Source organism: Tetrao urogallus (assembly GCF_951394365.1).
Source record: "Tetrao urogallus genome assembly, chromosome: 3".
Classification (NCBI taxonomy): Eukaryota; Metazoa; Chordata; class Aves; order Galliformes; family Phasianidae; genus Tetrao; species Tetrao urogallus.
The window spans coordinates 87200548-87216168 of NC_136815.1; the positions used below are offsets into that span (position 1 = coordinate 87200548).

Below are 15621 nucleotides of genomic sequence, written 5' to 3' on the forward strand. Positions count from 1 at the left end.
CTGTACTTCTGTTGTTGCTTCTACATTCAAGGATTTCTCATCGTTTTTTCCTGTGGACTCTTAGCTGACCACAGCTTCAACAGTGTGCTTGGGAACACTTTGCTCGTGACTGGTGGCTCTCTGCTCCAATAGACATGTCAGATGCGGTCCATACCTGTTTCTCTATTACTGTTAGACCTGGAAATGCCATGGTGTACTTGAAGCACGTATCTTGTTAGTATCACATCCTTACTGTACATGATACCAAACAAAACCATAATTATTAACTGTGTAGACTCTATTCGTGGTATCTTTCATTTAATGCTTTTCTCTAGTTTGCCTTGTGCAGGCCAGTCCTTTCTGCATTTGTTTCTCATATTGTGGCTGTTGTTATCCCTCTAGCTGAATTGTGGCTTCCTGTAGTATTGGAAGCATATCATGCTCCCCGTGCATCTCACACACGTACACACTCTGTATGCACTTATTCATGTTGACACAGTGTTGGAGCAGAGCCAGTCTCTGGACATTAGAAGAGGGATAGTGCCAGTGTTGGGGTCCAGCATCTCAGTGATGAGATCAGCAGTAGTGTAACCTGTCTCAGTACTTTTAAAGTACTTTTCCTTCTATTTAGTTGCAGTTTCCTGTGTACAGCTTAGGCCCATTGCTTCTCAACCTCTGCCCTGAACTCCAAAACCAGCCTGGCTCTGTTTTTTTTTATACATTCCCTTTAGCTCTTTGTAGACTATAGTAAGACTTCATCTTTGTAACACTGAATAAACCTGGTTTTCATAGCCTGTCCTCATGTGTCCATGCATGCAAATCTCCCAAATCATCTTGACTATACTGTGTGCTTGCTTGCTCCCCTCTGTCAGTCTGCCTTGCTCCAGAACGCAACATTACAGCTCACAGGTGCCAAGCAAAGGGCACTAACCATTTCAACCTCTTGATTTAGTTCTTTAGTCACACAGAGCAATATGTACGCCTTACGTCACTGTGAGGGCGCATGGCTGTCTCACACTGAGTTTGTTGCCCATGTGGACCACAAATTCCTTATTCCCATACCTGTTTCCTAGCAGTCAGCCTCCTTCCTCATCTGCATTTTTGCATAGATGTGGGGCTTTTTGTTTGTGGTTGTTGCACTTCACGAGGTTCCTGTTAGCCCATTTCTCAGGCTGTTAGACTTTGTACAGCTGACCACAGCCCGTGGAGCCCAGCAGCTTGGCCAATTTTTCCATTCATCTCTTCAGTCTTTATCACAGCAATTTGGCTTTAAGAGTTCATGTGAGACTGAAGACCTGCGTGAAATGAAAGTACATGACATCTCCTGCCCTCCCCTTGGCACAGTGGGCCACTTTCTTGTGTAAGGCTGGGTCACGGTAACCAGTTCTGCCATGCAAGGAGAATGTCATTTTGACCCTTTCTAATAAAGGCAAACAGATGCGACATCATCAGCACCCTTTATTTGTGAGAGCATTGCTGCAGCACTGCAGAGCTCACTGAGCAAAGCAGTAAGATCTGTTACTAGATTGGCTTTGTTAAGCAGCCCGTAACTTCCATTTCAAAGGCTGTCAGTGCAAAACTCCTGTCATCCTAAAGACTGGTTCTTTTTAAGAGCACTTCTAAGGTCGAAAAGTGGTTTCAAGTTAGCTATTGCAAAGATAAGGTTCTTGTAACCTGTTGTTGCTGTGAATATTGGGAAGAACGCTTCCATTTATCTGGGTGTTGACTAAGGCCTGTAAACAACTGAATTGCTGAGCTAATTTGTATTTTGGCTGTTCCCTCCCTCTTTTTTTTGTTTTTTTTTTTTTTTGTTAAATGTTGCTTTTGATGACTGGAGCTGCTTGTGTATTTTGCAGCCTGTAATGTTTTGAAGGCTGTTTAGATCCTGGTTCCACAAGGGGCTCCATGGCCAGTTTGAATGCTCTGATTTGAGCACCGATGGCTTTGTGATATTTCTGATTTGCTTTCAAATGACTGACAATTCTGTTTGATTTGCAATGGAGGTTACAAAAAGAAGAGGAGTCAAGAGATTGCAGTGTAAGCCTAAACAGATAAAAGTTAGGTATCTTTGTGCTCTTAAACAAGATGAAATTAAGCTCGTAAGTTAAGGTTTCTGTCAGGGCTGGCAGCAGTTGTACTGGAAAAGTTTCAGACTCACCACAGGCTTGTGTGGTTAAAGAGGAAATCAAAGCAGACAAACACAAGCCAAGTAGCTTGGAGGAAAGTCAGACTGTTCCAGTCACTGGGACATGAGAATGGCACAGGAGAGGTGCAGGCATCGTGATCACTGAATGCTAGACAACAGGAGAAAGTTAGGAAGAAAATAGAAGGAGAAAAGGGTGATAGGTTGTTTGCTTTTTAAATTAACAGGCTGAGGAGTCCTTGGATAGGGAGAATTTTAGAGAAGCAAAGCAGATGGAGAAGTTGAGGATGAGTTCAGTAAATGAAGGCTACTTTTTCCTGTTTTTCTGCTCTATCCTTTTGCTGGTACTTTCACAGTAAAATGCTTCTTAATGTATTTCAAACATTAACGCTATAAAATGGTGAAAAGAAAAAAATTATAAATGCTGGGTTCACAAAATTACAAAATTGCAGGGGTTGGAAGGGACCTCTGGGGGTCATCTAGTCCAACCCCACTGCTAAAGCAGGTTCCCTGGTCATTCAGATTAGCCTGGCTAATTATTCAAAAGTCAATGCCTTAACTGCTGTTTTCTTTGAGATATCCTTAACAGGTGCTGGGGCTGTAAGGAGGACAAGTCCGTGAAGATAATCAGACTGACGTAGCTATGGAACTGTCACAGGGATTCATGTGCTTCTGACAATCCCCTCGGAGTCTCTTAAATGCAGACATAAGATCCTTGGTTTAAACTTCTGTTTTTAAAATAAATCACTCATTGGATTCTTATAATTGTGAAATCAATCCGTTAAACTGCTTAGAAAATCTCAGACAGGTTTCAGACAGGGCGATGATGTTGATATCTGTTGTCTTTTTCACTTTGTCAGTGAAGCATACTGAAGAGTATGTGCTTGAGGCATGTATCTCTTTTTACTGCTTCACATAGCTTTTTTCTTCCCCCCACCAAAACCGACCTGTTTATCACAAGGCACAGAGATGGCATTTAGGAGCAGCAGCATAGTACTAATTATGGATAATGCTTAGATCCTTGTCCATAGCAGAGCTTTTAGAATTTCTGCTGCTGCCACAGCTTGGAGGACATCTTCATGCAGGAAGGTTTGTGTAGAGCCCATCACTGGGAGGGACTTTTCTAGACTATAAATGCTGAGTTTGTTTTTATTAGGCACTTATTTCTGCTGTTATTTTCCCCAGGCAGTTCAGAGCTATTTCCCTCAAGCACTGTGTGAGTACTTTTTTTGAAATGGGTCTGATGGAAATCTCAGATAAATTCTAAATTAAGCCCGATAGGTTCAGTGTCGCAGAAATACAACTTTTTCCCTCCCAGGATGTTTTGACTAGTACAAAAACAATACCTTTTATCCCAAGAATCCATGTGGCACCTGCTGTGTGCTACACGATTAACTGCAGCCTAATGTTTCCTATGAGATTTCACCACTCTAAAATGGTCTGTCCCAAAAGCCATTCAGGAAGTGAAAAACAATAGCTCTTATCACAGGCAGTGGTCTGCATTTCAACTGTGCTTTCTGCATGGGTGATTCAGGACCTGCTAACATCTTGCAGATGGTTGATAAGTAAGGTGGAGGGCTTATAGAAAGACACTTGACTCCCCCCATCTCCCACCTGATCCTTCTCCTTCCCTTCATGGAGGTCAGTCAAGATGCTTCATTTTCCCTTGCTGCTTAGAAGTCACAGTTGTTCTTTTAATACTTTGTGATCTAGAAAACTTTGAAAGCTGAATTTTTAAAAATTAAGAAATTGCTCATTTCTATTCCAGTTAGGTTTTGCAGCGCATTCCGTATGTATAATGCTAAGTTATCTGCCTGCAGTAGGGCTATTCTGTAGTGAAATTATACTGTACATGCTTTAAATACAAAGGCAACTGTGAATTGGCAGCTTTCTTTTAATGTCAATCTGGAATACTGAATGAATTGATTCAAACAGTTGCAGAACTTTGAGGGCAGAATCATTAATCAAGAATTTCTTTAGACAGACTCTAAAAAGTGACATTGGAGTACATGATGTTGCAAATGCTAAATCATTGGCCTTTAGTTGGACAAAGTGAGTGTGTGATGGTATGACTATGTGTCTCTGGCTTTTGAATTGCCTGCCCTCTACTGCAGAAATGCAGATATATAAAATGCAGGTATTGATGGTGAAGAACTAAACCACACCATGGCTTATCAAATTAAGCGAGTTGCCTGGTCTCCAGATTCCTTTTGAATAGTAACTGGTGAGACGTTGCCGGGTAAAATACTGTCTTCAAAGGTCTTTGGAAGAACAACACTGTAATGCACGTTGATCCCTTTGCCATGCATGGAGTGGCTTGTAGAATTAAACAAAGAGCATCGTGTACTTTGCATCATACCTCAAGAAAAATATGGGCAGTCCCATACACTGCAGAGTGTGTTCTGAAGGATCATCCAGTTTTCTTCTAAAACTTTGTTGCAAGACATTTTGTTTTTAAGTAAACATTGCTGTTTCAGAACAGTTACTAAAATAGTTGCCTGCGAAGATAATTTCACAGGAGTCCTGTTTTTATCACATGGAAGCTTGTATTTTAACACTGAGTGCATCTTTGTGGCATAGCCTTTATGGCGAATGCCCAGGCTCACTGAACAGACCAGGATTTCTGTAAACAAACATTGTTTCTGTAATAATGTGGTTTGCTGCTTAGACTGATTGGCCTTGATGAGAAATAGCTTGCCTCTGTTTCAAAAATACTTTGAATTCCAAGTCCGTTTTAAAGTGAAAACACACTCTTAGATTTTAAAGGAAAATATCTTCATGTCATAGTGGATTAAAAGCTGTACTGTAAAATGTGCAAACTTCAACAGCGTATCCTGAAAGCAAGGCTGGCACGATAGGCATGCTTTCTCTTTTATACACTGTTTTTGCCTTCATCCATTGCAGTTAGGCTTGACAAGATTTAAAAAGTTTGGAAGAGCAAAGTAGCATTTGTCAAGGTAAAAATACTAATAAATATTCATCATATTTAATTCAGTATAGATGCTGTTATGATTACAATGCTGGCATCCTAGGAAATATGTTTGTAGAATTCTGCTAGCTCTTGTTCAGTAAGTTTTGAGTAGCATCCATCTCCTCTCACCTGTTGGAAGTAAACATTTCTGGTTGGTTGTATTTTTTGCTCAGGCAAGCCACAAAGGAAGTTTTCCACTTGCTCACATTACAAAGCATTTTGATCAAAATTGCATTTGATACAAAATTCAAAAGTATTTGGCAAAAGCCTAAATCTCTCCTGTGACTGTATTTTGAAACAAGCAAGTTATTTTCTCAAGAAGAATGGTTTATGCAAGCACAAAATGCTCAGCTGCCTGAGGAAGTCTGTAGGTGCAGAGAGAAGGTGTGGGTGACTGTTAAAAGCAATCTTTCTGTATTTGTACTGATAAGATGATCCAGTGTACTATTAGAGGTACTGTATTACTGGCAAGCTTCATAAAACCTGATATTTGTATAACTAGTCAGATCTTACAGTGGTGGATATTAGTAAATATTTTGAGTCAGCTGTGGTGAGTGGTATTTTAGTTCCATGGAATTCTAATTTGGGAGAAGATCATCTTATGACTTTTTTCTTATTTAAAGCTCGTTAGTTTGACACCAAGCCAGTATTTACTGGATTATTCAGGAAATGAAGAGGGCAGTAGTGTCCTCCTTGCCCCACATTAACCACCCAACCACCCGCAGTGCAGCAGGGACCTTCTGCCATATGACACTGTGACAGCTATGCAGCTTTCACATCTTGCTCACAAATGTCTGTTCTTGGTCAGTCACATTAAATGTGAGCGCACAGCACACTAATTGCACATCACAGTCTGTAATTAAGCTGTTTTACAATCCTTGAATGAAATATGTTTTATACTCATATCCGAGAGTGGAATCCTGTCTTCACTAAAAATAGTGGCAAAAATCCTATTAATTTAACAGGAACCAAGATTCTGCTCCTCATCTGTGTTGTTATTCTCATCTGCTGCTGAAATCCACCGATTAGTCACACTGAAGGAAAGCCCTTGTTTTTCTGCTCTGTCATGAGGCTTCTTTCTTACAATTAGTTCCATCTGCGATGGGTAGCCTTTCAAGTGAAGTGTGTGCTTTATGAGGAATATTATTCTACTGAAAACAGTTTGCTTTTGTAAAAAGACTCTGCTTAAAGTAATGCACTGCTTAAGCCACATCCGAGTTCAGCAGTGTGTAGAGCACTGTTTCCTGTAGAGCAGAATTTCAGGCACTCCACCACATTGTCGATAATGACGGTTTGGTCAAGTGCAAAGTTTTTTAAGGAGCCACATGGTAGCAATTTATCTGTGGATAGTGTTTTGTTTATGTTCTGCATATTGGGCACATGGCAGAATAAAGGTTAATAATTCAAAGCAAGAGATTAACAATTCAGGCTACCTTATCAAGTTTACAATGTTGAAAAATTAGGATTTAGTGGTTCCGGAAGAACAAACAACTTCATCTAAAGCATGTCGATGATTACAAACATGAAGAGCATTAGTGTTTTTTTCCATAAACGTCTGGTATATCTGGGCAATAAAGTTTTGACCTCTGTTAATAGAAAATAATTTTTACAGACCAAGCATAAATACTTGAAGAAGATTTCAGATTTAACACAGAGCAAAATACTTTTTGCAATTACAAACCCATCAGTTTTTTACTTCTGTGTATTTGATTTGTAGTTGTGATGAAGGCTGATTTTTAAGGAGAGTTTTACCTGCTGGGCTGATTTTAGGAGAGCCACTTAGTGGTGGATGATCCTTAGAGAGATGCAGCATTCGGATTCTCAGAGTTCCTTCCAGCCCTTTTGTGGTTGTTAGGCTGTGGTCTGAGGATGTGGCAACATGGATGTATGAATAATTTGTTATGTTGGAAACTTGGACCAGAGCTTGGCTTGCTTCAGTTTTGTGGAGGGGAACATCTACAAATACTTTGTTATACTTGTGGTTTTGTTAAAATTTATGCTTTTAAGAAAAGGTAATTCTGAAGTCTGTGAAAAGTTATTAGTCCTGCAGTTTTACAAGTACTTAAAATCTGCTTCTTCGTTAACTGCAGTCCAGGAGATTAATTATATTCCTAGTGGGAATTAAAAGTACGGTACAAGTAGGTTTTATAAGTGGTGGTGTTGTTGTTGTGTGCTTTCTAACATCGATGTTTTCTGTATTACATCTATCTCATTTTGTTTTCGTAGTGTGATGTCTCTTACTGCCAGAAAAAAAGAGGCTAAATTATTTAAGTATTAGACAGCAGTTTATGGTAGAGTTGATATTGCAAAACTTGGTGGAAAGCCTAATTCCAAATCCCAGCTTCCATCTCCCATCTGAGAATAGATTTTTGCATAGACAAGCTCCCAGAAGTCATATGTAGATTACAGTAATAAATCTCTTGGGAGCAACCCTACTTAATTCTGTGAACATTTAGAGAATAACTTCCCCTCTTTTTTTTCCCCACTTGTTCCACATTTCCGTTCTCTCTGTGTGACCAACATTATTGCAGCATCAGAAAAAAATAAAAAGATATTACTGTATACTTCAGTTTGCCCAGGACTTTATGCTCAACAGTATTTTCCCATAGGGCAGTTCTGAAGATGCATGAGCAGCTAGTTTTCGTTCTGTCCTATAAATATGACTGTGTGCTTTTTTATCTGTTTCTAGATACCATGTTGTAGATAGAGGAGGCAGTTAGACATGAATCAAAAGCTGTTAGGTCATGTAGAGAAGGACCACTGACCAAAAATATGAAACTTATCCTCAAGGGTCAAGGATTAGTAACTTCACTGCTTGGTACAGATGCTTAGAACTCAGTTCTCTTAGCACTTAGTACTCTTTCTGCAGAGCTTTTCAAATGCCAGTACCCAAACATAGAGCAAAATACATAGGTTGAGTAATATATAGATGAATTATGCATGAGTTATAATAAAGAAGTAATATGCTGTTTTCTTTCACTACACCATTAATAGACAACAAAAGGAAAAAGAAATTTTATGCAAATAGCATAAATAATCATTTTTACCATGCACTGATACCTGTTTAGATTTGGCTCATTTATTCGTATTAGATTAGTGGGATAATGCTATTCGTATCTGACCATTGCATGCAAAGTATGTAACTAAGATTTTTTAAACTGAGAATAAAAATGAAGTGCATAGGCACACAAACTGTTTGTAAAGAAATTTAAACAACAGAAGAGCCAAAATGCCAATAGGCAGGGAGCTCCAGCCTTTTTTTGTACAGTTCGGTCAGTTTGGCAGGGACCACATTGGTGTCCTGTGGAGGAAAGTGGTAGTAATGCACCTTGGGCAGTGTAGCCTGTGTAACCAAATTGGCATGCCTTCCTATGCTAGCATCCTCACTATTTTGGTCCAGTTTCCAGTATAAAGTTTTGTTTTTTTTTTCCTTAATATATCAACAAATCTGGCAGAAATGCTTTCTCAATCGAATATTTACAGAGGCTTCCTTATTTAATGATATAATGTTAAATGTGTCACTAAGCGATACTGCAGCTTAATTTCTGGTGCTGTAACTTGACAACTTGAGGTTGTTGTATCACTGTTCTATTTGTGCTTTCTGGGATCAGGCTGTGGAGCACATGACACAGACTTGGGTGTATTTTGGAAGATTTTCATTCTACTTCTTGTGCTATTGCCCAGGAATACAATTAGAATTTTATCTTAAACATCAGTCTTAGTGAATTTACAGCTTTTTATTTTGCTTATGATGTAGTAACGCGTCTTGCAGATCTAGAGAAGTATTGTTTTCATGCATGGTTACGTGAAATAAATGAATCCTTTGAACTGGATAATTTCTTTCATCCTCTTTATAGATGTAGAAGATATTTAATGGAAGTAGGAAAGCAAAAGACTCTTCAAATCAATTGAGTTTATTTTAAAGCAGAATACTGCTATAGTATAAAAGCTCATTCTCCCAGATGTTCTTCATAAATATATTTATGCATGTAAAGTCTTTCTTGGCAAGAATCTGAATGCTTTCATTTCTTGACCAGGTGTCTCAATGCATGTACTTACTGCAAAACTAAGCATGCCAGAGGAGATCTAGCAAGCTATCCCATCGAAGAACTAGTGGATAGAGCCAAACAGTCTTTTCAAGGTAAGTGTTTTTATCCATACAATAGAAGTTAGTCCTTGAAGTCCACTAGTTCTTATTTTCACTTGATACAATATGGCTTTATTATGGTTTTAGTGTTCTTGATATGTTGCGGCTGTGTCCAGGGATGCCTTTGCAATAGAAAGCCTTTCTGACTTGGTTGGGTGCAACTATCAAGAACAGTATTTCATCTTGATTTTAGGATTGCTCGGATGAGATTCATACAAGCATTTTGCTGTAGTGATGGGAGAAGTGTCACGTATGGTCATTTTGCCCTATTTCCACTTTCTTATAAGGGAGTACTAATTTTTTCACACAGCAGTAACAGTGAATTTCATGAACTTCTTTAGGATTCTGCAACACTTCTAAGATATACTACTGTTTCTGGAATTGGGTTTCTTTGAGGAGTTCTGGGGTGTTTTTGTAAACCATACAAAATGTTGATTTATTTGAAACAAATAGGATTAACAGCTTCCTATTTAACAAGTAGTGACAGACTGCTTTTAACGTCCGTAGAGTATTTGTAATGATCTCACAGGGATCCAACCAAACATCAGAAGTTTTTCATGCAGTACAGTACTCTGTGCCATGAAGCTTGTCTATAAATGCCAGTGAACTTCTCTTGCTGCTTAGGTTTGCATGATTAGCACAGTTGTTGTGAATTAAATCTGCTGTGACAGACAGGAATCCTGTCATATCTCAGGATTCTTGTTTTAGGACAAGTCTTTAAAACTGATGTGAATTTGATGAATACTGATGAATTTAGTGACAGATACAAGGTGTACAAATACACTTATTTGCGTATTTATGGAGAAGCAATTTGAGAAACACATTGTATAAGGGCACAGGTTTTCAGCATTGAAAGATGTGATTTTTAAATTGGCAAGTAGTAACTGTGCAGAAGATCTGCACTGTTGCCAGTGTGCAGAAATCTTTTTCATTTGGGTATAACTCTAAATTACTGTTGTTTGTATCATAGGAATAGTGTTAGCACTAAATATCTTCTAAAATGTTCTAAAGGAACTTAGAACAATTCAACAGTAGAATATAGCAAAGAAAGGGAAGATGTGTGATGGTAGCACAGTCAGGATTATGGCCTTAAGTGGGTTAGTACTTAAATTTTATTTAGATTGTGAAGAAAGAAAAATAACAAAAATAACTTGAGCCTTGTATGTCGTGTTATACTCTCATTATACATACCATGAAGTCCATATTGAATTAACATGTTTGCATGATGTAAAAAGAAGGAAAACTTTTGAGCTTTGTTTGCATTTGCAGGCAATAAATGTGAATTCTTGGCAAGTATTTTGAACTTAAAGAATTGTACACTTGGATTGGAAGTTTAATAATTTAATTCATCTGTTTTATTGTGGCTCTTATTATAAAAATTGACTCTCTCAAAATAACTTGATTTTTAATGGAAGAAGTTGCCCTTAAGCTATTGTTTTGAAATTTTACAGAAATGCTATGACGTGTCTCACAGCAGGCATCTCCAAGGGAGTTCTATTCTTATTTGGCCTTATGCTATTACCTTTGTTAGAGGAAATAAGGAAAGAAGCAAATACTGAACTGTGAAATGAGAGGCCTTGCCTCAAGCTTCCACATATTTGAAAATAGTAATGAAATAGTCAGATACTTAACTTGGAGTGTATGGAGAATTTATTACTGCCAGCTTTCTGCAGCTGGGTTGCAGAAATTCTTCATCAACCCAGTGAAAGACCTAAGCAATTCAAATGCATGTTACAGTCATTGCTGTCTGTGTTACTGAACCCCGGTTTCTTCTGTGTTCACTTCTGCATTTTCCAGAAGTTGTGTTGGTGAAGCTCTAGTGAAAAATACAGAGAGCTACAGATACATAGTGTAAAGATTTTCCACTTAGAAATTTATCATGGGAGAACTGAAGTGTCTTAGAAGAAGCAAAAAACAGCACACTATGATTTTTTTTATGACTACATAATCTAGTCATGTAAGAAGAGGGATGCTGGAGTCATTTACAGTGTTTTGTACATAAGTAGTCTTACAGTATGTAACCTGGTAAGGCTCAAAGGTGAGATGTTTCAGTTAATGAACACGCCAAAAATGGTTGGAAGAATCTGTATTTAAAGGTATATTGAGGTAGGTCTTTAAACCTTAGCACTGAAATAACTCCCTAGAATGCTTTATTCACACGATCATACGTAGTTTCCAGTTGCCAATTGCTACCTTGTCAATATTTCTAACAGCAATGGGTTACCAAATGGAGCTGCAGTGTTTGGTAAGATGCTTGTGATTTTAAAGCAATCATTTATGTACTAAAGGGTCCTATACTCTAGGTTGGAAATGTTTATGTGGCAAGTATTTCTAAACTATACTATATGCAGCGTGATTTGTCTGCAGGTAGTCAAGTAGTCACTGGTTCAGTCTAGGTCTACACATCACAAGTTTTACTGGTGGTAATGGCATCAGTGTGACAGCATGTATAAGGTATCTTACAGACATTTCTGATTTTGATGCTTGTCTCTAAGGTTACTTCTGAAGATGTTTTATGTTGAGTTTCTCAGGCTTTTAGTCTAAATTAAGCCCTTAGAATTCAGTTAACTCCACGTTTTTGAAAGCTCTACATGCTTTATGAGGGTTAGGAGGCATTTGTTGCATTTTAGAGTCCAGATCTCTATTTTGTGTCTCTATTAGAGTATTTTAAAAACAGAACTTAACACTCTGATGGTAACTAGATGACACCACGTGTTTAGGTTATTTCTACAGGTGTAAACTTGATTAACTCAACTGATTAAAAAGGGGTCAGTGAAAACGTGACTGCCCAGATACTTTTCCAATCTTTGAAAAAGACCTGCTCTTTATAATCCTTTCTTTCTGCATCTTATTTTTATACCTGAAACTCAATGTAATAACAAATGGAGTGTGTTACAGTTCTAAGTACATTTTTGCACGCTTTCAGAATGCTCTGAAGTTTCTGTAAATTTTTTTATATATGTTAAGGCTAAGTTTGTTTATGTACTCTATGGATTTATATGTCCTTCCCATCTCCATAGTAGTTTTCAATTTGCCCTAGACATGAAGTTAAATCATTCATTAAAATTATTTTTAAAAAGAATTTTTTCAACTTCCATTTGAATTTGAAAATAAAATATTGAAGTTTTGGCTGTTTAGCTTGAATCTTTTATTTCTGTCACTTTCAACTTTCGGTAGGTAATTGTATAGGCTTCTTTTTTTCATGGACAATCTTATCAAATTGCATTAACTGCTAGTAAAAATGTTTCTATATGAAGCAAAGTGGTCCTTAAGTAAGGAACAAATGTCTTCTGTAAGGATGTTTATATGGAGAGTCTTTCCGCAATGGAGACGCAGCACTTTGTGTTTCAGTTTAACAGCGAGCTTTTTCAAAGTGTCCTGTATCATGTTCAGTGCTGTATTCTAGGAAATTGTTTGCAGTTATGAGAGAGCTCTTTCTTTCCTTCCAAAAGCAACTCCATGTATGATGATGTGTTTTTGCTCAGTGAAATGGAAGGCTGGAGTTGCTGCCATTGGTGAACTGTGCTCCAAGGAAACACACAAATTAAATAAGCCAGTACTTTACATGTGTTGTGGAGTGATGTCCAGGGGGAGCTTTGGTTGAATTGTTGAATTGCAAGGCTTTAAATATGTACTGGAATTATCTTCAAAGAAATTGTACTGGCTGTAGAAGAATATGTGTATATATATATATATATATATATATATATATATATAAAACTGATATTGCTACCTGGTGATCTGTAAACCAGAGCTGTTGTGAGAGACTTTCTGGGCAGATACAGCATTTTATATTGCCAACTATTTTTGCTGGTTCAGCAAACTAACTTAAAAATATAATTAGTTTTATGAAATTGGCAGTTCATGCTAGTTTGCAGTGAAAATATACTGCATATGCCAGTAGAAAATAATTCTTCTTTAGCACTGCATGCTTCTCAAAAGTGGCAGAGAATATGCTGCTATTAAAATGCAAACAGTATAATTATTACTATATCATCTTGTTTTATGGTAGCAACTAGGGAGCAAAAGGGAAGTCAAGTCCTGTTGAAAAACAACATACTCATATCCTCAAGCCATGTGTACAATTGCTTCTGGGTGAATAATTGCAGTTAAAAAGCATCATTTGTTTTTATTCCATTATTTACAGCATGATTCTCTGACAAGTATGGTGCTGAATTCTGAACAATGCTTCTGTTCAGGAAATCTTGGACAAAATGTTTCATTGCAAAGCAGAGGTGATATATAAAGAAAGATAAGCTTCAACTTCATCACTAGTCTGTAGCAGTTGTTCCCTATCTTGTTGTTTCTCAACTATTTACAGTTTAAAGGAGATAAATATTAAATATGTCTTGAAGTGTCAATTAAACAGTGATTTGTGTGTAACAGTAAGCATTGTTTTGATGTAATATGATACTTTCCAAAGCTTTTCAGATCACTGTGAGCCTAGGCAAGGATCTCTGCTGTTAGTAGTTTTGAGGTCCTGTCAGGGCATTCTACTTCATTAATCAGTAACCAGTTTTCTTCCAGCAATACTACCAGTAAACTCTCTGAAGCTTTCAGAGTGTTTGTCCTTTTTATGAAGGGACAAACATTTAATATCAACAACATTCTTAGTTCCCTTTTCATTAACTGAAGCAATACCAAATTTCAATGTCTTTTGAGTGATGGGATTGGTCTTTGCATATGCTTTGAAGGACTGGGTGCCTGGGCTCTGGAGTGAGTGTTTTCCCTGGTCAAAGATAAAGCAAGACCATAGGAGAGGGTAAATATCTACCCTGGGTGTTGAGGTCTCACCATTGTGTGAGATGAAGATATAACCAGAGAAAGATTGCTTCACAATCACACCTTACACATATCATCACAATTCCTCTCAGAGCAGCCCAGGCAAGCCAAAAGGTTGGGCACTCATGGTGTGCTCCACAGCAGCTTCTGGTTTTATAGTAAGCAGGAACTTTCACTAAGCTCACTTTGCTTCTATTTAATTTTGATATTTCTAGTTCAAATATTGAACTATTTGCAAGAATTAAATTAGGTTAATGCTGTTATTGTATAAGTAGAAAGAAGAATTAGAAACAAGAAAATGTATTGACAACTTCCATCATGCCTTAGACCTTCATGTGATCAATCTTTTGCCTTTTGGGTCACTTTTGAAAATATTTTACTTCATTCAAAAGGATTTTATAGAGACTCAGGAGAGCTGTTAGTTATTTGCAGACGTGCTCCACATTTAAGGCTGATTTCATGCAGATATATTTTTCCTTATTGCCAGATCTACTGTGATAGGAGCATCAGAAATGAGGAAGGGAAATCCCTTTTCTCTTCTGCTCCATGTGTTATTGTCTTTCTCTGGCCTTGATAGAGGTTTTAGTCCAGACAATCTGTTTAATCATCCCTGTAGCAGTCTCATGTAACAAATGTGTTGTAACAGTAAGTTAATTTGCCAAAAAAAAAAAAAAAAAAAAAATCTGTAATGTGCAAAACTGTAACTAGAGGCCCTTCCCTTGCAAGGAAAAGCAGTTAGGCGTAGTTACTGTTCGTGTAATTGCAGTGCCTAATTGCTGTGTACCTTTATAAATAAACAGCAACAACAAAAAACACGCCACCAACAAATACCAGCTGGAGATGCCCTCAAAGGGCTTCTAATGTGATAATATAAACCATAGAGGAGAAACATGGTAGAATAATATTATGTGATTACCTTGAAGATAATCAGTTGGTCACTTTATTTACTGCTAGGATGCTGTCTAGGGCCTCATATGGAATGATACAGGAAAGATTTTTATTTAGTAAAAATTAGGAAAAGTAATGTAGTAGAAGGAATTGTCATTCATTTTGGGAGGGACCGTGCCATTTAGCTGGATGTATTGGCCCTTCTGCCCAAATATCTCATGGTATGACTACATTACCTTTTTTTGTCTCTTGTAAAACTAGCCTAGTAATGCTGCTTTTTTAATAGTCGCTCTAACTGTGCGTGGGTTGTAGCTCACAGTGTTGGAAAGAGGAATATAGCATGTAAGTAAGTGCCTATGTTTGTCTAGGATTCTACAGAGAAGAAGATTCCACTAACCTCTAAGCTTTGACAGTTTAAAGAACCAGCAGTCTGTTTAACAAAGATTATATATTTTCTTCTTCCTGAAGTGGAACAAATACAAGCTGTAATGATATTTGCTCTTTATAATTCAGTCTTCTCATTTATTTTTTTACCTAAATATTTATGTTTGGGCTCTTTAACTCCCTGAATGAAAAAAAAAATATAGATATATTCATTTTAAGCTTTGAGTTTTTGTCAAAAACAAGCAAATAATAATAAAAAAAAAACAACATTTTTGTTTGGAGTAGAAGTTTTGAAGATCCAAAACAGATGTAAGCAATTAAAAATAC

General features: G+C 37.4%; 1 protein-coding gene across 1 annotated transcript in view; it reads left to right on the top strand.

The window, feature by feature from the left end:
* CDKAL1 (CDKAL1 threonylcarbamoyladenosine tRNA methylthiotransferase) overlaps window positions 1-15621 on the top strand; it is a gene marked incomplete at its 5' end in the record, with an annotated part of 370841 nt that overhangs the window by 151691 nt on the left and 203529 nt on the right. The window contains one exon of the mRNA XM_079533182.1: window positions 9131-9234. Within this exon, the coding sequence (XP_079389308.1) occupies window positions 9131-9234 (104 nt within the window). The remainder of the gene's footprint in view (window positions 1-9130; window positions 9235-15621) is intronic.